Genomic DNA, 22,907 nt, shown 5'->3' with positions numbered 1-22,907 from the left:
TCACAATAGTGCGATAAGATAGAAAAACCCCTTCTGTCACTGCCGGAGGCATCTATCACTGCAGGAATGGTAGCTAGGTCAATGGAAGCATTCTTCTGTCATCCTCGCTGTGTCTAGGGATTACATTGGCAGAGCTACAGCACTGAGGGGTGGGAATTTTTCACACCCTTGACAGAGGCTATGTCAACCTAACTTTTAGGTGTATACCAGGCTTTGGTACAAAAAGGCAAGTAACTCCGTTTTGACTTCAATTGAGTTATTCTGCATTGGCACCCGTATAGAAGCATAATTTGGTCCAGACTGGGCATTTACAACTAAAGATGTTATGTGAAAGGAGGCCACATGGATTTTGGGCCACATGTGGTTCTTGCATCTTCTCCGACTTCGGGGGGAGAGTTGGTTAAGGATATGGAGTAACTCTGGTACAAACTGCTGTTGCTTTATTACCACCTCCTTGGATAACTACCATTAATGGGCAACATCTTCTGAAGACATTTATACTTTTTGTATATATTCAGTTGTAAAAAGTAACCCAGCTAGGTGCTTTAAAGAAATTGAAAAAGTAATCCAAGGGACCCCAGTGAAATCCATGGAGTTACTCGGGGTTTGCATCACTGAAACTGAGGTTAGAGTCTGACTCCCTAGTAGCAAAATGATGGAATCTCTATTTTTGGAAAGCACATGACTAGTACCATAACCTCAGTCAGTACTGGCAGAATTGGATTTTTATTTTGTTGTTTGTCATTTTGGTGGATAATATCCATGTTTATTTGTAATCATTTTTTCTATTTTTATCTATTTAAATTTTCACAGTAGTGGGATAATGGTAGTGGGATTATGTGGGTAGTGCAGACAATTATGTAATGACAGTAGATAGAGATTCAAGAAGTAAAGCTTTTTTTATTAACACAGATTGTCAACATCACATGTCAAAATATATAAAGTAATATCCTTAAATCAAACTAAGTTCTCAAGCAGCATTTTTCTTACATTGCCACTCTGTACATTTTAGCTTTTAATCAATGGAAATATTTTTTGTCGGTTTGTGTGCATATAGTGAAGTTGATGTTTACCGATGAAATCTAATCCGTCCAAGCCTAACTTCAGTGTTTGTAATGGTTTCCTTTAAAAATCCTTTGAGACTTTTTTCTTCGCCCATTTTTAGGTACCGTAGTGAGAAGATGACCATGAGCTACACAGAGTACCTTGCCCATCGTCAGCATCATCACTTCCAGAATGGCATTGGGCACCCCCTTCCACCATACAACCATTATTCCTGACACTGAGCCACATGACCAGTCACTGGACCTCTCTGCAGACCTCTTCCCAGGAGACCCCGCCCCTTCCTGGTCTAGCTATCTCTATTACTGTACCATTTTATGATGATAGTTTCCGTTGCCATGTTGACGCTTCTCCTTGGTTGGTCAAGTTCATCGTGGCAACGGGTGAGAAAACTGCATTATTACAAACTCCCATAATTCTTTTTTATTGAGTCACTGCGGGGTTTTTTTGCAGCATATATAACCCTTGTGTTTTTTTATAAAATTTGAAATTTATACTACATTAACATTGAATTATATCAATCAAGGTTTTCTGTGACTGTGGATGGAAGGAAGACTTTAATGTTTAAGGGATACAATTAGGGATATCCTTTTTTGAGTAAGACATTTGTTGCTGTTGCATTATTAGTTGTAACAGGGAATGAAACATATCAGAGATTCAGGTATTAAGCATACATTCCCCACCACTGTAGTAAAGGCTCTTTATTTCATGTAGCTAAATACATGAGCTTCAGATTCAGTACTTACAGACAGAATTTGAAGGGCGATATTCCAGATGAAGAGAAGCTGTTGCACCTAGCATAAGAGGCAATGATGATAGGAAGTATTTCAGGATCAGTTGGTCTAATTGATTACAGACTTAATCCAGCAGGGTACTAAGTGCCCTCAACTCTCATTCTGTTATATGGGAATTGAGGGTATTCTGCCCCTCTCAGGATCAGACACCAAAACAGTGTTTGTAATGCAGAGAAGAGACTACTTTCTGGCGTTCTAAAAATAGGAGTCACTTTTGTTTTAATAATGGTTGGTGAATAGGCAGTGTTATATTAGGAAGAAAATGGATTTAGATTTTTGTGGCTTTTGACTAGGACATAAATATAGTTACATAAAAATCATAGGAAGAATATTAAAAGCACCGGACAGCTTAGCAAACTGTGCTCAGTTCTCTACTGATCTGGTGTAAATTATTTTTTAAACTGGGATTCTTTTGAGCAAGCAAATCGTGAAAGAATTTCTCTTCTCTCCCCATCTTATTCTTTCTTTTTAGTTGTGGGTTTCCTAAGTTTTATTATGTTATGATTACCCAGATAACAATTAACTGCTGTTTTAAGAAACAGTGTGAGTGTTGGAGAAAGAGCACAGGACAAATATGCCTTGATTTCAGATCTTCATTTATTACAGAAACAGTCCTGGAGAGTTGTAAGTACTGTGAAATAGTTCTGGTAACTTTACTGCACTAAGAAGAGGTAGAAATCCATTTACTGTATTGATCAGAATGTTTTGTTTTGTTCCAGCTGTAGTAATGGAGATGGGATTTAAAAGGTATGTGTGGTAGAGTAGCAAGACCTGAACATTTTGGGGCCTATTCTCTCCTTGCTTCATGTGGCTGTAGAACAATCACTAGCACCAGTAATAGTTTACTGCATATTCAAGAGGATAATATACCCCATGCATCATAGAAAAAGACCCTCTACATACGGGTGAGTAAAATACATTAAGCAGAAATCCCCATATATTTCAAATAATGGATGTGTGTGTATAAAACAAAATATATATTCTAAACAGATAAGAGGAAAAAAATGGCGCTAATAATACTTTTGCTGTAGCAAATGGCAGACTGCTAGTTGATAATTCTAAAACTTTTACATTTTAAAAGATAGTTGGGTAAATTGTTACTGCTCACCTGTAATATGAGGCAAGTTTTGCTGGGTTAGTTTTAAGATAGATGATGTTTGGTATTCCTTCATCCACAGCATTTGATGTCCAAATGTTAACACTTTCAGTTGTGATGCCTTAATTTATAAGCAAACAAAAGGGCCTGAAAATTCAGTAGCCAAGAGATATGCCAAGCGGACACTGCAAAAATCAATAGATGTTTATATAGAGGATATTTTGGATGATACTATTGTCTTGTTTCTACTTGGGGAACATTTTAAAGTGGATTAGCTTTTAAGTGGAAACGGTAAACAAGTGGCTACTTGATTGAAAGTTGTTTTTTTCTTGCCCTTATAGGGAAACAGAGCACAAGCTGAATAATATTGTCTGCTGCAAAAAAAAAAAAAAAAAAATAGTCACTCACCCCATCTTTACCCATCATCTCGTTACAGCATGCTCATGCTTCTGTATGAGCTCATTGTTAGAAGTTTTTAAAAAAAAAATCTATTATATATAAAAATATATGTATTTAAAGGTGCTAATCAACCTTGAGCAGGTCACGTGACTGGTCATGCGGACTCTAAATCATATCAGATTTTTTAAAAATCCTCAATATATGCAGATGTTATACAGAATTTCTTACCAGTGTAATGATGATATACTGATGAAATAAATAATCCTGCAGGTTTTGAAGGACAAGGTCAGCAATACTTCCCATCATGGCTTGGGGGGGAAAAAAAGGATAGTTTTGTCTCCTTTTTGTACACAGCATAATGCACAATGAATTTTTGTCTATCTTTCAGTAGCTGTTGCTTAAAAAGAATAGTTCAAAGAGTGTTATACAAATTGTAAAGGTGTGCTTTAAAATCAATTAACGCCCAGGTCCTTCTGGACCAGTGTCTTGTGTCATTCATTAAAAAACTGTTACAGAGATATGGGTCAATCAATCAGTTTTCTATGAGCTACATAGAAATACACTGGTTTTTCATGCTTAGAATAATCAAATCTATCTACTGTGTATCAGGGGCACCTATCTCCTCGATATGTAAGGGCCGAGAATGCTGTTGATTATGTTTCTTATATACTTACGGGTATATTTGAATAAACACACATGTATTTCACTCAGACATGATCTGGGACAGAATAGGTCTGTTTTTCTAAACCTGATCAAGAATAGTGTGTGAAATCAGTTTCACGAACATTCTTATTTAACTACACTAATAGCCTTTTAGATATAGTTCAGTGGAAATACTTTTCTGTTGGGTACTTTCACTGGTTTTTTTAAGTTAACGTTTTAGCTTTAGAGAAACACTAATCAGTTTGCTTTATTCCATTTTAAAAAGCTTTAATTGTCACTTTGAAGTCTCTTCCTCAGAGCCATGTGCTATTAGCTGAGTTAGACAGCGAGCCCCTCTAACTCACACAAGTGTTGCTCAGTCATGCTTCAAGTGGCCTTCCTTCTGCCCCAGACTGTGCTGTCACACTGACTTCTCCCACCTCCACCCCAGTGCTAGACACAGCAGTTGGAGAGCACAGGAGTGAGTTTTGACCTGGTGTATGAAGTTAATCAAGGCAATTGATGTGGCACACCCTGACGTTTGTATATTGACCTCTTTACTTGTCTTCAAATGTGCGGTTTTTTGAAACTGTTGTCTGGAGTAGGTTACATCTCTTGTGTGTGTTAGATCGAACCAAAGAAGCCTCCAGCCATGCACAAATGCTGCTCCTAAAGCCTGCCTTCTAGTCCTTACAAAAGCCCTGCAGGATTAAATGTTAACTTTTTTATTTTTGTACAGTTTCTAACTGATTTTTGCTAGTGATGTTAATTGAATTAAGTTTATTTGAGGAGTCTGAGTACCTCCTTCATTTAAATAAACTGGTGACTTTCCTTTTATGTTAAAAATAAATATAGAAACCCAAAGTGTGCCTCTCAGATTTAAGGGTTTCTGGTTACATTTATTCTTAAAACCAGCAATGATTCTTTATATACAAAGATATGTTTTCCTTGTTTTTTATTACTGTTAAAGAAAAAAATAAAAAACCTCTTTCTTTGCTCTGGATCCAGTAACTGCGCTGGTACACAAACGCACTGAGAAGACAAACTTTTGTTTGAAACTTTTGTAACAACTTATGACTGTTTTTGTATATCAAAGTTGATTCTTTTCAAAATATTTGGATCTAGTTTCTAAGTTATTTTAGTGTTTTATATGTTATGAAAAAATTACTTTGAATTGTTCACCAGCATAATGAGTTATCTGGAATGCAATGGTGACACATGTAATGGGCTTTGAGCTACCTGGAGTAGCTTATAGGGCCCCTATTTTTTCCTTCCTTATTAGTAACTTGATTATTGATTACAATAATATCACAGATTACCTGAACCCCCTTCCATTATAACTAGATCCTCCCTTCCAACATTTAATTGCTATTAGTGTGAAGAAACTGTTGAAATGGGCATTTTACTATGAGTATGGCTTAAAAAGGTAAAAATGAGGAAAAAGCAAAAAAAATATATAGAAGGTTATCTGTGGGTCTGTGAGATATGGCTGTGGAAAGATATTGTAGTAGTTTTAACACTATTGTTCTTACCTTTTAAATCATTTACCCAATAAAATAAGGAAAAAGAATCACCATTTCCTGTTTTCATGTTTCTTTGCTAAATTATGGGGCCTGCTCTGTTACTTTTTTGAACATTTGAGATTAGAGAATTCCAAAAGGGAATTTGGATTTTAATTATGCATTTGGAGGTATATTTTGTTCTAAATGAAGTCGGTCTATTCATTTTCCCAGCTAGAGGAATAAATCAGGCATGAAGCACTTGGTATTTTTGTGGCAAAGAGAAATGGACAATTTAGCTCAGAAGTGATGTCACTCTGCCGAACATGTAACACTTCAGTTTCTTCAGAGCTCGATTTACTGAGTGTATGCCACTTCCATTGATTTCAGTCAGTTTTAAATCAAATCCCCCAGGATGCGGGAGGGGTCCGGTCTTTTATACATAGCCGCCTTGTTGCAAAAGCGGTCATATTGGTACAGCTATCATTTATCTTTTATATAGTACATCTTTGGGAGATGTGACAAAACAGTGTAGAACAGGGGTTCTCAAACTGGGGGTCACGAGCTGTCAGCCTCCACCCCAAACCCTGCTTTGCCTCCAGCATTTATAATGGTGTTAAATATATTAGTGTTTTTCATTTGGGGGGGGGGGGGCTGTCGCACTCAGAGGCTTGCTATGTGAAAGAGGTCACCAGTAGAAAAATTTGAGAACCACTGGTGTAGAACTCAGAAAATGAATACATACAGTAACATCATAAAGCCCACCTAAAGTAGAATCGTGGGACCGCAATAGGTCATCTAGTCCAGTCCCCTGCACTCATGGCAGGACTAAGTTATCTACACCATCCCGGAGGGTCTAGATAGTGATCAGTGTTAATTCATTTTCTTTTCCCACACTACTACTTTAGCATGCATCATTTTAAAATAGACTACTTGCAGTGTTACTAGTCTTGCTTAATTCCTCAAATGGTTTGTTTCATATTGTGCTAGTACAAAGTACAACTTTCCACAGCAACGGTGAGTGATGCAGTTGTGAATACTTAAAATTCTAGCAACCCTGTAAATTTAATTGTTCATTTAAACAGTTCATGTAAAAATGATGCAGCCCCTCCTATGGAGCAGATGGGATTAGGCAATTCTAGGGAGACTATGCATTTCTTTCCCCAAAAACCTTGACCCCAAATTTCCAAACTTGGGTGACTAAAATTAGGCCTGGTCTACACTAACCCCCAATTCGAACTAACTTCAGCTATGTGAATAACGTAGCTGAAGTTGACATACCTTAGTTCGAACTTACCGTGGTCCAGACGTGACAGGCAGGCTCCCCCGTTGACTCCGCGTACTCCTCGAGCCGAGCAGGATTACCGGAGTCAATGGGGAGCACTCCTGGGTTCGATTTATCTCATCCAGACAAGACACGATAAATCGAACCCAGAAGTTCGATTGCCTGCCGCCGAACCAGCGCATAAGTATAGACAAGCCCTTAGGAACCAAATCCATTGAGAACAGTGTGCTCAGAACCCTTGCCAATCAGACCACTCTTACTAAGGTGTCTTCTTTGGATTTAGGAGCCCAAATGTGAAAATTTGGGCATATTCAGGTAGCTTTTGCATGTGTGTCAGTGGGTGGCTTTGTAAAGACAAGCTATCGGGCTAGACATCTACACTAATAGCCCAGACGATGTTCCCTTTGCTGTACTCCATATGTTGTAGGATTCAATTTCCTTGATGGTTGAAGGTTTCTCCCCATTTTTGGAGATTGGCTTCTTCCCAATTGTAGTGCTCATAGAGCACCAGCTGCCCACAAGGCAGAAGAGTAGAATTTACATATTCTGTCATCTTTCCTTCTCTTAAGTGGGCTCCATGAGACCGCCTCCAAAGTGTCCAATTTTGCATTAAATGCCAGTTGGAGAGGAACTCTTGATCCTTCCTTTTTTCCCTCCTGGAGTATTCCTTCAGAGAGGGACAAATCTTGGGATTCCCTCAAATTGGGCTCTGACTGTGCCATAAGTCTTCATTTCCACTTTTTGTCTAAAAAAGTAAGTAGATGCAGTCTCCTGTCTGGAAATACTAATATTTTAAGTTTAATAATCAGAATGTATAGTGTGTCTTCTAAGTTAGGGCAGTTCGCTAGGGAGTTACAGTTCTCTGAACAGCTCCACCTGTTGGCGTACATTGTACAGCTAGAGAGAGTTTTAAAATAAAGACGCTTCTGCACTTGGAGGACTTGGAGAAATAACCCAGTTGTAATGGATCACAGAACATCAGGTCCCAACTTCAGACAATGAAAAATTAGATGAGTAAGTAAATGTTACCTTTTTTGACATCACCGTAGTACTTTCAAAATTGTGACTAATAGCATCAAGCAGCAAATCTGTTTTTAATACTTTGTTTCTATGAAGGATTAATCTAGTCTGAACTGTACCTTAAAACTGTTTAATAATCCTTTCCCCAACTCCTAGCAGTTTTACATCTGGACATTCTGCAGGAAGGCTTTGGAGGTACCCTTTAGCTGGGGGGGAAGGGGAGAAAGGTTTAATAGAAATGCCATCTCTGGCAGGGGTGTGTCTTGGGGAAGTAACGGAGTGATCGTGATCTGGGCACAGGACAGTTTGGGGTAAGTAGTCATTAGATTGTAAAAAAGCCTTTACACAAACATTCACTTCATCACTAATACACAGGAATTGACTTGTTTTGACTGCTGTTGCTAAAGTAAAAGAATCACTCAATGTATGCAGAATACTAAGTATTTTCCCCTCGTTCTGCGACCCATATACATAGGTAATGCTCTGGCAGTCAATCCCATTCTTACCATACCTGACTAAAGCTTCCATCTTGGCATTTACCAGATTTTGTCACCTGTATATAGGCATGTTTAACAAAGTAGTATTAGTGACATATGTATGCTCTTCTATCCTGCAGTATTCAAATAGAAAGCCACTCTCCTTTTCCCCATGGTAATATTCCCAAATGGTGCATTCCCAAAGTGCGAAGGACTCATGGGTGGCTATACCTACCAATGAAAAAATCCCCACCACTTGATTACTGCTCCAGTCTATGAAGCAACTTGCTTTTTAAAAAAATCTGTGGTACTGTGAGCTAAGGCTATGGCTCTTGGGTGACAGATTAAAATTGACAAACATTTGCTATTAAAACAGCTATAATCGTCAATCAATTGTATTGTTTATATTTAGGTCACCTATTGGTAGGGAACAATTTGATTAATTTAGCCCCTTGTCCGAGTTATTATTCAAACTTCAAGCTTGGTAAATTAGTTTGCCTCTCATTCACATAGGTTGAAATCTACTCTGGTGGCTTGAGCTATGCATTCAAGTTATTAGCGCCAATGGTTTTAGTCTTCACACATTATGACTGGTCAGCCCAAGATTCTGCTCCTTGACTGCATGAAACCCACAGCTCATGATGGCCTCTATATACTATTTAATAGAGATGCATGATTTGTCAGTTTCCTTTTCCATGAACACTATTTGCAAGTTATATAGTAGCCTGTCACAATGATACTGTTCATGGGATTGCAGTGAAGATGCTAAACAGCTTTTGCAATAAAACCACAGCTGGTCTGAAGTGTAGTCGATCATTCCACTCATGAAGCGTGAGGATTTTTTTAAAATAAAAACCTGCTAATTAGGGCTCAATGTCATCTGTAATGACAAACTAAAAGTTAGGACTTACCTGTCCACTGCAGCTGAGCAGCAGTGACAAAATGTGAAAATATTGCAGAATAAAACGTCCAAAAGATTGTTTTAGGTCAAAACCTGTGCATATTCTGTTCTGTACCTGGTCATTCTTCTAGGACTACTGTGAAATATTGGCGTGACAGTACAGAAAATTAGAAAGAATGCTCTACCACTTCAATGGAGAGGGTGTTGAGGTAGGTAGAGTGTAACTAACAAGACGTACAAAGTTTTAAAAAGCATTTTCTTCAAGGGTGAAGGTTTGAAAGTATCTGCTGCCACCTGTACCTCTACCCACCACTTGTGGGTAGGGGAGATTTAAACAGTGAATAGAGAGGAAGGAGTACAGGTGTGTGGTCTCCTCTCTCTCCTTTGTGCTCTAATATACGAAGGGATGTAGTGGAAGATGTTCAATTTTCTTGCCTATGATTGGTTATAATCAGGCAACAAGATTGTTCAGGTAGGCTCAGGACCTGGCATAGCTAAAATGACGACAAAACTGCTCCCGTACAGAGTAGAAGATATTTATTCCTTTAATTAAAGATTTAACAACTAATTGCCCAATGAGCAGGATCTCAGATAGGGACCAACAAAAACAGACCAAAATACAAAAAACCAAGTACACAAATATACCCCTTATCTGCAAATGTTACCTGATAACCAAGTTTTAGCACATTAAAAAGGTTACAAAATTTAGACCACTTTTACAAATTACTTTGAACCAACAGCAGAGGTGGCAGCTGAGCACCCACATTGGTCCCTGCCCCTGCAGTTCCAGCCTGTGCCTGGATAACATGGTGGTTGGAACCAAGGGTGGGGTACTTGGAACTGCAAGTTTCCAAAGACAGCTTTGTGCCTCAGCTCAGTGCATGTAGCAATTCCAGCTTCCTGGCAGAGCATGGCTGTCAACAGCAGTGTGGGTGCACTCACCGCTCTACTTGCCGCATTGAGAGAACTATGACTCAGAATAAATGCAAAAATAAAAAAAGGTATAAAATTGACCCTCAAGAAAAATACAGCCATTTTAAAAACAGCTCGGCTTTAACCAAACAACACTAAGCAGAAAAACAGAGTTACAGGAATATCACCTTGAGCACGAGGTCACAAAAGAACTGTTTGTTATGGATCTCATCATGTGTTTTATTCTAATTACAAAAAGTAGTTGTCTTTGTGTTTACAAACATACCTGCAGCATTTCGGCTTACGGACTAATACCAGATGCCCCTTTGAATTTTTTACCTTGTTAAAACTAGGACGACGAACTTTCCCAGCGTCACATCTGTATGCTGCTGCATCCCTTTATCCCTCTGCTTTTAAAATAAAATTATGAAAAGTTCACCTAATAAAACAACAAATGCAACTGGAAATAACTGCAACAAGAAAAACTACTCATCTATATTTTTTCCCTCATGTAGTTACAAATACCTAGGAAACCAATGCCTGTGATTTATAGACAAGACTTGGGACAAAGAATCAAGTACTTAAACAACTGCAAATAGCCATTTCTGAAAGGGAAAGACACTTAGGTTTTTACAAAACATTCAGTTATCAAATATACAGAAATATCAAAACCCTGATTGCGGCTACAGACAGAGGGGAATACATCTACACTGAGGTACTCTAAAACCTTAAAGTGCACAACTGAACTGACTGCTCATGTCTCCCAGCTTCAGCAAAGCGCTTTGCCTACAAGCAGCATTTGTCAAGCACTAAGAAGTCAAACTAATACCACGTCTAGGGGTGTATTTGGGGGCTATGGCCTTGCATCCATTTATATATAATGTTTCTGAACATGACTAAGAGTTGTTAATTTCCAGCCTATGAGAGAAACAAGATGCAAATTCATCTTTGGTGTTTGAAGTCCAATGCAGTTAAGCGGAAGATGGACAAAAACAGATTAATGGTAAAACACCGCAGTGGTGTGTCCGAACCTTTGAAAAATAGAACTAGGTGTGTCTTAGACTACTGAAAGCCTTGGCCCCAGAATCCATTACCATGCACCGGGTGCTGCCTAACATTACATGGGCAGAAGAGTTACCATCTTTAGTTCATGCTTCTCAGCCTGAGCATAAACAAACTGTATGATCAGTAAATTTAATTGTAGCTACTAACGGCTCCTCCTGTAGAGTAGAGAGGAGACAAGGGCAGAGTTTGATGTGCTCAGAAAGGCCCACTCCAGTGGTCAGAGCACTATGTTGCTAAATAGTTGGAGCTAGCTTTTAAAGATACAATTTTACCCTCAACATACACAAAGTTCTCCACTGAGGGGGAGACACCCCCAAAATAAGGATGCACTTGATAAACAGAGGCAGGTTTAGTTTGGGATTGATTCCATTGGCACAAAGACTAGCCAGTCACATCTGTCTAGATAATACTAGCCCTACCTCAGTGCAGGGGACTGGATTAAATGACCTATGGAGGTCCCTTCCGGACCCACACTTCTATGAGTCTGTCTCTCCTTTCTAGGCTTCTTATTTTTCCCCTTCCTCTTGTTTTTTAAAAATAAACTATCACAATATTCAGGCTCCCACCTGACAAGTCATCTGCTTAAAAATGGAAAAACAATAGTATTAAAGACCACAAATTGTTTTCCTGTCACTGGAGGTCTGAATACTATGGAGAATAACCTTCTCAGGGTGAAACGTTAGCTATCAGCACCATAAGTGATTTTTCCTTGGTAGTGAGGATGACTTGTCACACATGAACTAGTGGAAGACAAAGTGATCTGTCTCGGGCAGCTCAGCTGGCCAGAGGCAAGCTATCCCTTTCACACTGACTGGTCACTCACCTTGTGCTTTCCTCTCCTTTTCACACTTCCTGGCTTCACCTCTTCATTTCCAGTATAAACAGGAGCCAACCAAGGATCATCTCCTCTATTATAAGTGCTTGTAAAACCCACCCATTCAATAGGAGAAAAATAAATCTTCCACCATAGAAGTGATGTAACCCTCCCATGGGATATTTTAATAGTTGCCCAGCTTCTGAGTAGCCCACTATCATCCAAACCAACATCCTATGAACTGAACAATCCCCACCTTTCTGCTGCTCCTTACAGACTGTGTCTATTGTAAGAGATCAGCTGAGGAATGAGAGTCAGATTTTAGGAGCAGACCTACTGCTTTAGGGGCTTCCCCGACTTCCAACTAACTCATCTCAAAATTACCATGCCTGCTCCTACATTTTTAAACCAGTCAAAAGAGCTAGAAATTCAGCACTTCAAGTAAATACCCGGCCATGGAGGTGGCACCCCTTAAGCTACACATTTGAAATTCCCCATTAGTCTCACTATTTGATCATAGGACGCTAGTGGTGGCCTAAAAGAGCTGTGGCTGTACTTATTAGAAGGCCCTGAAGCACACAGTTGTAGGCAAGAAGTGCTGTATTTTCAAAAATACTAAGAGGCTTTAAACCTGGGAGGCTGCTGCTGTTCTGAATGTAGCTGTCAAAATCCGTCAGTAGCCACAACGTTTTTAAAAAATGGGTTAGAAAAAGGCAAGAATCAGACAACTTAAATCCAAGCAATAGTGCCAGTGTTGAAAGGATGGGCCAACTGCATCCCTGTGGTAACACCAATGGTCTTTCTAAACATACTTCATTGTAGTTACAGCAGGGGTGTCTGGCCCAGGGCATTTTCCTAAGGGACTGCTAGCTAGATAAATAAACCAAAATAAACTTCGACAAGCTTAGGGGATGGGAGGAAGTGCTGTATGATTTAGCTCAGCTGTTCCTATGAGATAACGTATATTCAAGTAGGGGACACTGCTTAATATCTAGCAACATGAACATTAGGGCCTGACCCTGCAATATGCCGAGTACCCTGGATGAAATCCTGGCCCATGAAAATCAATGGCCAAAAAACTCCATTGGTTTCACTGGGGCCAGGACATCACCTCCTGCAGTCCCACTGACATCAATGGGAGTTGAGTGCTCTGCCTTTGGAGGATCACGCCTTTGTTAACACTGGTGCTTTCCCCCCACTCCTGCAAATGCTTCCGCAAGATGTGCTTATTTTACATACAGGAGTAGGAGTGAGGCTGTTCTGATGAGTGAAGTCAAACGTGCTTAAGTGCTTGCAGGATCAGGGCCTGAGAGCCACACTGTAAACAGATATTCATTGCGAGTATCAGGGGCTTAGCTCTCAAAGGCGAACTCCTGCTGGAGACTGAAGATCGGGAACAGGAACATGCATTTTGTTGGTCTGGGTAACAGGAATTTAAATTGATCGCAACTGTGCAATGAGTAAATCTGCTTTTTTATCTAATGATGGCAGCATAGGTTATTCATGATATTTAATATATGCCACCAGGCACAGAGTGTGTCCAGAAAAGGGTTTACAAATTAGAATACAGATTGACAGGATACTCCTGAATGCAGTTGTAAATATATATATATTTAATTAAATGGAGTGAAACTATTTAGAGAAGTCATTTGTGTTCTCTCTCCCCTATCAAAATCTGCCTTTGTAAAAATTTTAAAAAATGCAGGTCTGTAACTTTGATAATTTTTCTAGGCAATGAGCTCTCTCCTTGAGGTATAAATGGCTGTACCTTAACTTCAGAACATGATCGCAGGGCAACTTGGCCGAAGGGAGAGGTATGGTGACTCTGTATACTATTACAGCTATGGCAATGCAACACAAGCAAGCCAAAAATCACTTTTTGCAGCAAATTCCTGTGATGCAGCTCTGAAATACAACCAACATGAACTCAGATTTCAAAAATTAAAAGGAACACTGTCAAGATTTCCCCCCTTTCCACTTGTCTGTACAGTATAACGTCTTAATACTGAACATTGTTAAAACTGAAGTAAATGGATTACATTGAATTTGCTTTTCCCCGGTTATACGTGTTCTTTCTGCATCTCTGCATGCAGTTTTTGCAATAAGTTTAGTTAAATCAGTGCAGTGCCCTACTGTGGAGGCAGTTATACCAGTATAAAGGTGTTTCTAGCAGTACAGCTTGTTATAGTAGCAAATGAAACAAGCTATGCTGGTATAGAATACCTTTACTCTGATATAACTGCCACCAGACTAGAGATGCACTGATTTAGTTTAAATCACTGCATATGGTGTGTAGACGCTTAGAGAGAGAAACCAGAATAGCAGTTTCTCTTCATCTGTTCAATACAGAACACAGGGCAGGAATTTTTTAAAAGCACGAAATGAAGTTTAAAACTCTTCACGTGGGGTTTTGTAATTTGTTTTCTCGGTCTACACCAGGTTGACAGTGTCCCTTTAATTCATATTTCTTTCTGTTCAGGGGCAACTTGAAGGACTAGATGAAACGCCACCCATCACAATTTACACCTTGCCTGATTTTTTAATACAATTGTTCCAACCTGATGGTTTTTCACGCATTCAAGTCAGAGCATCCTCAAAGGCGTTACTATGCTGGGCTCAAACCACACAGGTGCAGATCCATCGCAGCTGAGAAAGAAATAATCCAATTTAAAAGATAAATGTTAAAAAAAAATATTTAGAATGATTCTTCTGTTCCCCATTATCTTCAACCAGCTTAAAGCAGTGCAATAGAACCTCACTAATTCACACAAACTGGGAGACCCACTGCATCTTGCTTCACTTACTCAGCAACTAGTAAAATTCAAATAATGAAAGTTAAGCCAGGATGATGCATTACGAATCGTGCTTGGTTCACTTTCGGTTAGAGGAGGAATTCAGCTTTTTCTTATACTTTATAATGTAATCAGTAAATGTACTGAAGGATACACAGCAAACAATAATGAAGTCTTGATAAGGGGACTGTACTGCCACTCTCTTTGCTGGGATGCAGACAGAGCCTGCCATTTTCTGGGGTAATTATATAGTGTGGGTTAGGGAGGTTCCATTGTAATCTGCATAAAATATGTAAGAAACACCAACTTCTCTCAGAATAAGGCCACTAATTGTGCCATTGGCTAAGGGCAGTGAAAAACAGCAGTTGAAAGAAGAAAATCCTCACTCTATTGTAGAGCTCTTTTGAGGCAAGAAATATTGAGGGGGGAGGGAGGAGCAGCAGACATGACACACTAACACACTGTCCTTTCATTCTCCTCTTTCTTCTCCAATATGAATACAGGTACCTCCGCTTCCTGTAAGTGCTACTCCCCAGGGAGAAATTTCAGTCTATTTTCTTAGATGGGAGTCTAAGCAAATCCACACTATATTTAAAGACGGGGACAGCACTGTAGAACAATATTACAAGTTTTCCATGAGCCATGGTCATGATAGTCTGATGTCCAGATGCCCAGATTCGATACCAGGGCCCATAGAAAGGATCTGAGATGGCTGGGCATAACATGTTGTTCAAATTCACTTCCGTGACCTGCAGAAAGGGACAATAACAAGTTTATAAATCAATCTTATATTGTGCTGTATTGGTTCAGAAACCTAAAATGGGAATTCTTAACTCCCCTAAAAATCAAAGTAATCAAGTTAATATGTTGGCAATTCTCACTCACCTATTTATTCAGCACACAGTCAGATTTTCAGAAGTAAGGCAAGCAGTTGTGCACTCAATGTCTATGCAACTGCATGTTTAATTTGTGCATGGTAAAATGGGTTTGTGTGAATGGGATGACTGACATGCAGATGACCATAAGTAGCTATCAGCATGTGCAATTGCCCAATTTGAGCACATAATTGCCCCAGCAAATTAGGCACCCATTTGCACCTAAATAGCTTGAAACTTTGGCCCAAATGTTTACTTTATGAGTAGTCACTTACCAGTCCCAAAATCTGTAAGATGCTAAAATGATAGACAAACATCAGGCCAGTGGATAACAGAGCCCACCAGAAATTGCAAAGTGGTTCTGCAGTGTAGATACCTTAAAAAAAAAAAAAAAAAAAAAAAAAAAGTATTAATATTTAACTGAATTACTGTGATTCCACCTAGTAACTAACTTTCATGACAGTGAATACTTGAGAGACCCTTGTTTTTCACCTGAAATACACACATTATCTTTTCCCTTCTTCTGATCCAGCGTTTGGGGCTAGATGTATTTTAATTTGATTATTAAAGACTATACAAGACATTAACTCTCACTAATCCTGCTTGTTTTCCACTGAAACAGTATTTCTGTGGCCAAGAGAAATCAACAGGGAGTGTTAATTTTACTCCAGAAGTATACAGTCTGATTTTCAGAGGTGCTTCAGTCAAGGTATTCAAGTATTACACCCATCGGAAGCAGGTGTTATCACTTTGCCCAACTCATTCTACAGAGTGAACAGAACTAAACAAATAACAGTTACCACAATAGGACGTGTTAAATCACTGCACTGGCAATTACACTGCAATGTGTGTGGATGTTACTGAATTACCTGCAGATAACTATGCAGTTAACTTGCACCACCAATGCACAGGACGAAGGACTGTATAATCACATCTCACTGTCTAGGGTTGCCACACGCCCGGTTTTTGACTGGAATGCCCGGTCAAAAAGGGACCCTGGGTGACCGGCCGCTAGAAGTCCAGTTGGTAGTGCAGCTAAGGCAGATTCCCAGAAGCGGCCAGTATTTCCCTGTGGCCCCTAGGCACGGGCGGCCACAAGGGCTCTGCGTGCTGCCCCCACCCTGAGCACCGGCCAATGGGAGCTGCAGGGGTGGTGCCTGTGGGCATGGGCAGCGCACAGAGCCCCCTTGCCCCTCTGCCTATGAGCCAGACATGGCCACCTCCAGGAGCTGCCTGAGATAAGCATCGCCCGGCCAGAGCCTGCACTCCTGCCCCAACCCTGAGCCCCTTCCCGCACCCAAATTCCCTCCCAGAGCCTGCACCCCACACCCCCTCCCGCACCCCAGCTCCCTGCCCCCTCCTGCACTCCAAACCCCTCATCCCTGGCCCCACCCCACAGCCCACACCCCCTCCCATGCCTCAAACCCCTGCCCCAGCTCTGAGCCCTCTCCCGCACTCCAAACCCCTCGGCCCTAGCCCAGAGCTCCCTCCTGCTCACCAATCCCCAGCTCCACCCAGTGAAGGTGAGTGAGGGTGGGGGAAAGTGAGCGACAGAGGGAGGAGGCTGCACTCCACAGATGGAAAAGACTACAGGGGTGTGTCTGCCCAGAGTTTATCTCCACTGGAGAAACAAGTAACTGCACATTCAGCAAGATCACTTGTTATTGAAAAGGTAACATTTCCCCAGTAGTGCCTTACACGCCTGAACCAGGGTCTTATGGCAGCTAAACACACTAACACGATTTAGGGTCTACAGGACAGGAAAGCCTTTGGGAGTTCCCATGAACGCATTCTCGGGCACAGTGCATCTGATTTATTAATTAATACTCACTGGCTGTGCTATGTTGAGAACAGAAACAGAATTAATGTGGTTTCCAAACCCCACTAACATACAACATTTTCAATTAAAATAAAAAAAATACTGAGGAGTCAAAGAAAATACAAATTGAATTTCTCATTTATGTTTCCATTGAGCAAAAATGTACATTGGCATGGTATCACAGAGGCAACGCAGCATCCGCACACAATTACAAGAGGGTTATTGACCAGCTTCCAGCTTTATTAGCAAGTACCAGACTAAATATGCAGCAGAAAACATAATCTACCCTGCTTCCCCCTCAACAACTCAGAAAAAAGCAACCCTAAGTCAGCTATTTAGCTGCCATGTACATATGGGGCATGGTGTCTTCTCCTAGGTGTTATAATCATTTACACACTGCTTTCATGTATTTAAATCCTCACCGCCATTTTACAAACTTTTTCTACATTGATTTCTAAAGTCCAAGACTGAGCTCAAATCCTGCGCTGTCTGCAAGGCGTACGTGGTGCAGCTCAAGGGGCAGCAGGATGGGGATGGGACAGTAGCTTTAGACCACATTTTATGCCCCTCCTTCCAATCCTGCAGCTGGACAGACTGACTGATACCAGGAGTAAGTTACAGCTGCCTCAGGAATGCTACTTTCGGTTCAGCTGTATAGTGTTATTACTGGCAGTCGGGAAACAACAGGGTATAGAACTGCCCCAAACACAACCCCAAAGCCTGGGGCTGGGATAGGGCTGGTAAGGAAGCTGCTATCTGCAGCTCTGCTCCAACCCCCAAGCTGCTGGCCAGTTAAACCAGCATTACATCTTTGCACCATCAGCATCACAACACAGAGGGTCAAGGATTTGGCCCTGGGTGTGTGACCTCTCTCTCTCAAGCCTCCGTTCTGGGGACGATGTTCAATCCCTTGGGGAGGGAAGGGAACACGTTTTGTGTCCAGAACTGGTGTATGTATTTGGGGAGAAAATTAATTAAACAGGAAGAGGGGGAAAGGAAATCTATGATGTGCCAGAACGTCCGAAGGAAGGGCGAGGGGGAGGAGGAGGAAAACATCTCATTTCCCTAGAAGCCGAAGTTCATCAGCACAGCTCCCAGTCAGGACAAGGCAGCTCATCTTGCTCACTGTGCGACACTGGAGTGTGAGCAGTCAGCATCACACCAGCCTTCCAATCAAACCTGAGCAAGGTGGAGCCCCCGCACCATTCAGGACAGACACAAAGCAGAAGCTGAAAGGTTGGCAGTGTTATGTGACCTTGCCTTGCCTGCCACAGAGAACAGGATCACAATGAGAGTGAACAAAATATGAAGACACACACACACACACACAATTTCTACATCACTAGAATGGTGTATTTTTAAAAATATCCTGGTGCTGGTAAAGTTCCAAAATGGAACTGGAATTCTACATTTACGGTCTCTCACACACTACAGCTGCTTGGGCTGAACCTGCATAACCTTTCCCTAAGTCACACCATTCATTTTCCTGTTCTGAAAGACCACTTTGACAGGCAGTTGTGTCTCCGAGATGGCCCTGAGATGAGGCTGCCAGCGTCAGTCAATGCCACAATACTTCAGACTAAAAGAACAGGAGTACTTGTGGCACCTTAGAGACAAAAATTCAGACTGTCACTTTTTGATGCATCAACCAGGAACTGGACTACAACCAACTCAGTTCACATAAGCTAAACAGCCATTAAGTAATGGGCTAGACTGAAAACGGATGACCTCGAAGTGAAAGGCTCACTGTCCCTGTTATCAAACTCCTGCACCATTCTAATATGCTTCCAAGTCCAATGAACTATTATTTCGCTGCACATGTAACCTATTTCCCCAGGTCATAATGCACATAATCATAATCAGATACAAACTTCTGCCCAAGGTACACAGATAGATTATAGGCCGATTACTGCATGTTGCTGAAGGTCAGTGATCACAGATCAAGCCACATGGCATATTGTTACAGCAGAAGGCACCCTGTGATTGAGTCAAAAAGTGTTTCGACCAGATCTGCTATGAGATGGGCAGAATATTAAGAGGAAATAATTTTCTAGCATCGGTTCTACAGACATTAGGTCATTCTTGTAGCTGTTCTATCTGTGCTGGACCTCACCAAGTTTGTCAAGGATTCACGTTTTCCCAAGAAGAGACATAATATAGATTTGGCAAGAACCAGTCTCCGGGGACACAAGTATTGTACAATAGTTCAATGTCCTGTGTTAATGAGGTATTAATCGATCGGGTAAAAAGGGTGCTACCACAGGGTCCAACTGTAAAACAAGCTGGAATCAACTGGCTTCACAGCCTCAGCCAAGGGTGATTACAAAAGATGTCTGGTTAGCTAGCAGAAAGTGTCAGGCTGGAAGTTCACTGCTCACACATCAACATTAGATGGCAGCAGATAGCTGTAAACTGATCAATAGCCACGAGCCAGACAATGCCACAGGGATGGTAGAGGTGGAGAAGACTTACTACACTGAGCCATTCCTGTTGCAGGACACAGTCCCAGGTAGATGGAGGACAAACCCATACAAAATACTCCAGAAATCAAGCACTAAAAGGGAGCCTCCAAGAGACACTCTTAGGCAATGCCGCAAAACAAATATGGAATTACATGGGCTAAAGTATATATAATAAGTCTACAAAATCTCCAGTGAGATCAACTCCAGTGAGATCAAAACACAAGAGGGAAACATCAGAAACTTGGAAATATCTCGAGTCCCAGGATGGGAATACAGCATAGTTTGGTTAAGCTTCTTGTGTACAATGTAGACTATATGCTAATAAAACATCTTGTTTTCCATTCTCTAGTGCACTAATTAGAAGTCTGTAACATTCCCAATTTTACGACTCATTGAGACATTAACATAAATGAATGTTAATCCTGTGCAGTAACTGGAGTTCTTCAAGATGTACGTCCCTGTGGGTGCTCCACTTCAGATGTGCATGCATCCCATGTACCTTCAATCAGCAATTTTCGTTAGCAGTGCCCATTCGGCTCTACACTTCCTTCTCCACCACAAAATCCCACAGAGGAAACCCTAAAGCAGAGAGGAAGGAGGACTGGTAGTGGAGCACCCATGAAGGGGACACATCTTGAAGAACTCCAGTTATTGCATAGGATGAGTAACCTCTCCTTCTTGAACAGCATCACAGAGGTAGAAAGAGATCTTGTGGAATGGAGATTGTATATCGGGAGATTGAGAACAGGAAATGGTACATTCAGAAATCCACCTAGAGTGTCTCCGGGTAGAGATCGTATACCTTTTAGATCGGTCAGCAATTGACACGAATGAGGTGGGAGACTTCCTAATCCAGGTAGAAGGCTAATGCCCTCCTGACACTGTGTGTGTGTAAACTCACATTCCTCCTGCTCTGCTGTGGTTTAGGGAAAAAAAAAATAAACTGCCAGCTAACAAACTAGCCAGTGCAAGCTTGGCCAACTGAAGCGGACACGCTGAATTCTCAGTCTCAAGCCCAGGCAGTTGACAAGGAACTGAGGTGGTTTGCCCGCGCAGCCCTATAGAGCCTTGATACGGGGCACGAGGGCACGTAGGGTGCATGTGTGGGCTGAATGGGTACTGCTACCGAAAATCTCTCATCGAAGGCATACGAGCACCAGAAGGAGAGCACCCATAGGGACGCTACTCGAAGAAGAACTAAAGTACTTTGTTAGGAGGGGGCAATGAAGGAGCTATCCCTGATTCACCAATACCTCACACTAGATTTCCTCGAAGCTTCACAGTTAACCAAAGTGCTTTACACTGACTGATTCATATTCACCTGGGGAGCTAGTGCTACAAGAGAGACCCTCCCTGTTCATTAAGAACAGCAGTTCTCCCCAGGTACTCTATGCTTGGAGGCATCCAAGACGACTATACTCATGGGCAAAAGTTTACATAGCTTTGTAGTCTTCGAGTTTTCAAATTTTTAAAAAATTAAACTCCTGCAATCAAGTGCATTTTTACCACAAACCTTGGTCAAAAAGGCAAGAAAACATAATCAAGTGTCTTTGAAGTCACAAGGTGGCAGGGATGTCTGTTAGGAAGAGAACGTGTTTGGCCGATGCAGACTTGTAAACTCTTTGGGGCATGAAATGTCTTTTGGTTCTGTGTTCGTACAGCACCTAGCACAATGGGGTGCTGAGCCATACCCAGGGCTTCTAGGCGCTACCTCAAAACAAATAATAAACAGCAATAATAATCCCGGGGTGGTAATGGCAGGTAAAGCAAAGTGTTGCCTTAGAAGAACTGGAGACGTAATGAAACAGGTTGTGCTTAATTAGTTAACTCCAACCTATCAGATATCAGTAGGGTAATATGGCTCAGACTGATTGCAGGCCTACCTCCTTTCCGCAGCAGATAGATGGGCACAACATAGAGCATCACATGCTGGATGTAATAAATTTCCACCTCGAAGGGAAGCTGAGGAAACAAGGAAAACATTAATAAGCATTTTTCATGATTAACAAAGCATCTCTTGTGGCACCTTAGAGACTAACAAATTTATTAGAGCATAAGCTTTCGTGGACTACAGCCCACTTCTTCGGATGCATATAGAATGGAACATATAATGAGGAGATATATATACACACATACAGAGAGCATAAACAGGTGGGAGTTGGTAAGACAACTCCCACCTGTTTATGCTCTCTGTATGTGTGTATATATATCTCCTCATTATATGTTCCATTCTATATGCATCCGAAGAAGTGGGCTGTAGTCCACGAAAGCTTATGCTCTAATAAATTTGTTAGTCTCTAAGGTGCCACAAGTACTCCTGTTCTTCTTTTTGCGGATACAGACTAACACGGCTGTTACTCTGAAAGCATCTCTTGTGAGCACAAAGTATGTTGCAAACTATCCATACACAGCATAGGGATCTCTCTTCTGGCTCCACCAAAATGCAGACACTTGCAGGCTAGAAGGCAAAAGCAATGATAACAAGAGTAACATCACTACTTAGCAGGTTAGGTTAGGAAGGGAAGAACACCTTTTCCTTGTGAAACCATGGGGAAAGTTGGGAAGACAATGCAATTATCTGTGTTGGAAGTCCCTGTAATAAATGAACCACCATTATTTACTTTGTATCTCATCAACCTGGGACAGTGGTTCAACACCACTAACTCAGAGACTGTCCCAGACTGAGGTTAAAAATCAATCATCCCTACCTGAGCTAAATCATGATGTGGTATTTCTGGCCAAATTCCAACTGAATTGTCAGCCATCACGTCCTCAAAAGCCACACTGCAATTCCCTGCAATTACATTGGTTTAGAATCGTAGAATATCAGAGTTGGAAGGGACCTCAGGAGGTCATCTAGTCCAACCCCCTGCTCAAAGCAGGGCCAATCCCCAATTAAATCATCCCAGCCAGGCCTTTGTCATGCCTGACCTTAAAATCTCTAAGGAAGGAGATTCCACCACCTCCCTAGATAACCCATTCCAGTGCTTCGCC

The 22,907-nt window shown here is 41.2% G+C and overlaps 2 protein-coding genes across 6 annotated transcripts in view; one reads left to right on the top strand and one right to left on the bottom strand.

The window, feature by feature from the left end:
* AMMECR1 (AMMECR nuclear protein 1) overlaps nucleotides 1-5,569 on the top strand; it is a 105,665-nt gene extending 100,096 nt beyond the window's left edge. For all 4 annotated transcript variants that reach the window (XM_054040159.1, XM_054040157.1, XM_054040158.1 and 1 more), the window contains one exon: nucleotides 1,166-5,569. In XM_054040159.1, the coding sequence (XP_053896134.1) occupies nucleotides 1,166-1,280 (115 nt within the window). In that variant the 3' untranslated portion in view covers nucleotides 1,281-5,569. The remainder of the gene's footprint in view (nucleotides 1-1,165) is intronic.
* Nucleotides 5,570-9,694: 4,125 nt separating this feature from the next.
* TMEM164 (transmembrane protein 164) overlaps nucleotides 9,695-22,907 on the bottom strand; it is a 91,608-nt gene continuing 78,395 nt past the window's right edge. For both annotated transcript variants that reach the window (XM_054039719.1, XM_054039720.1), the window contains 3 exons: nucleotides 21,797-21,875; nucleotides 15,908-16,008; nucleotides 9,695-15,506 (listed from right to left, as the gene is read on the bottom strand). In XM_054039719.1, the coding sequence (XP_053895694.1) occupies nucleotides 15,303-15,506; nucleotides 15,908-16,008; nucleotides 21,797-21,875 (384 nt within the window). In that variant the 3' untranslated portion in view covers nucleotides 9,695-15,302. The remainder of the gene's footprint in view (nucleotides 15,507-15,907; nucleotides 16,009-21,796; nucleotides 21,876-22,907) is intronic.

The sequence above is a fragment of the Malaclemys terrapin genome, chromosome 9 (assembly GCF_027887155.1).
Source record: "Malaclemys terrapin pileata isolate rMalTer1 chromosome 9, rMalTer1.hap1, whole genome shotgun sequence".
Classification (NCBI taxonomy): Eukaryota; Metazoa; Chordata; order Testudines; family Emydidae; genus Malaclemys; species Malaclemys terrapin.
Note: the sequence above shows the minus strand (reverse complement) of the source record. Positions and strands in the feature narration are given on the sequence as shown.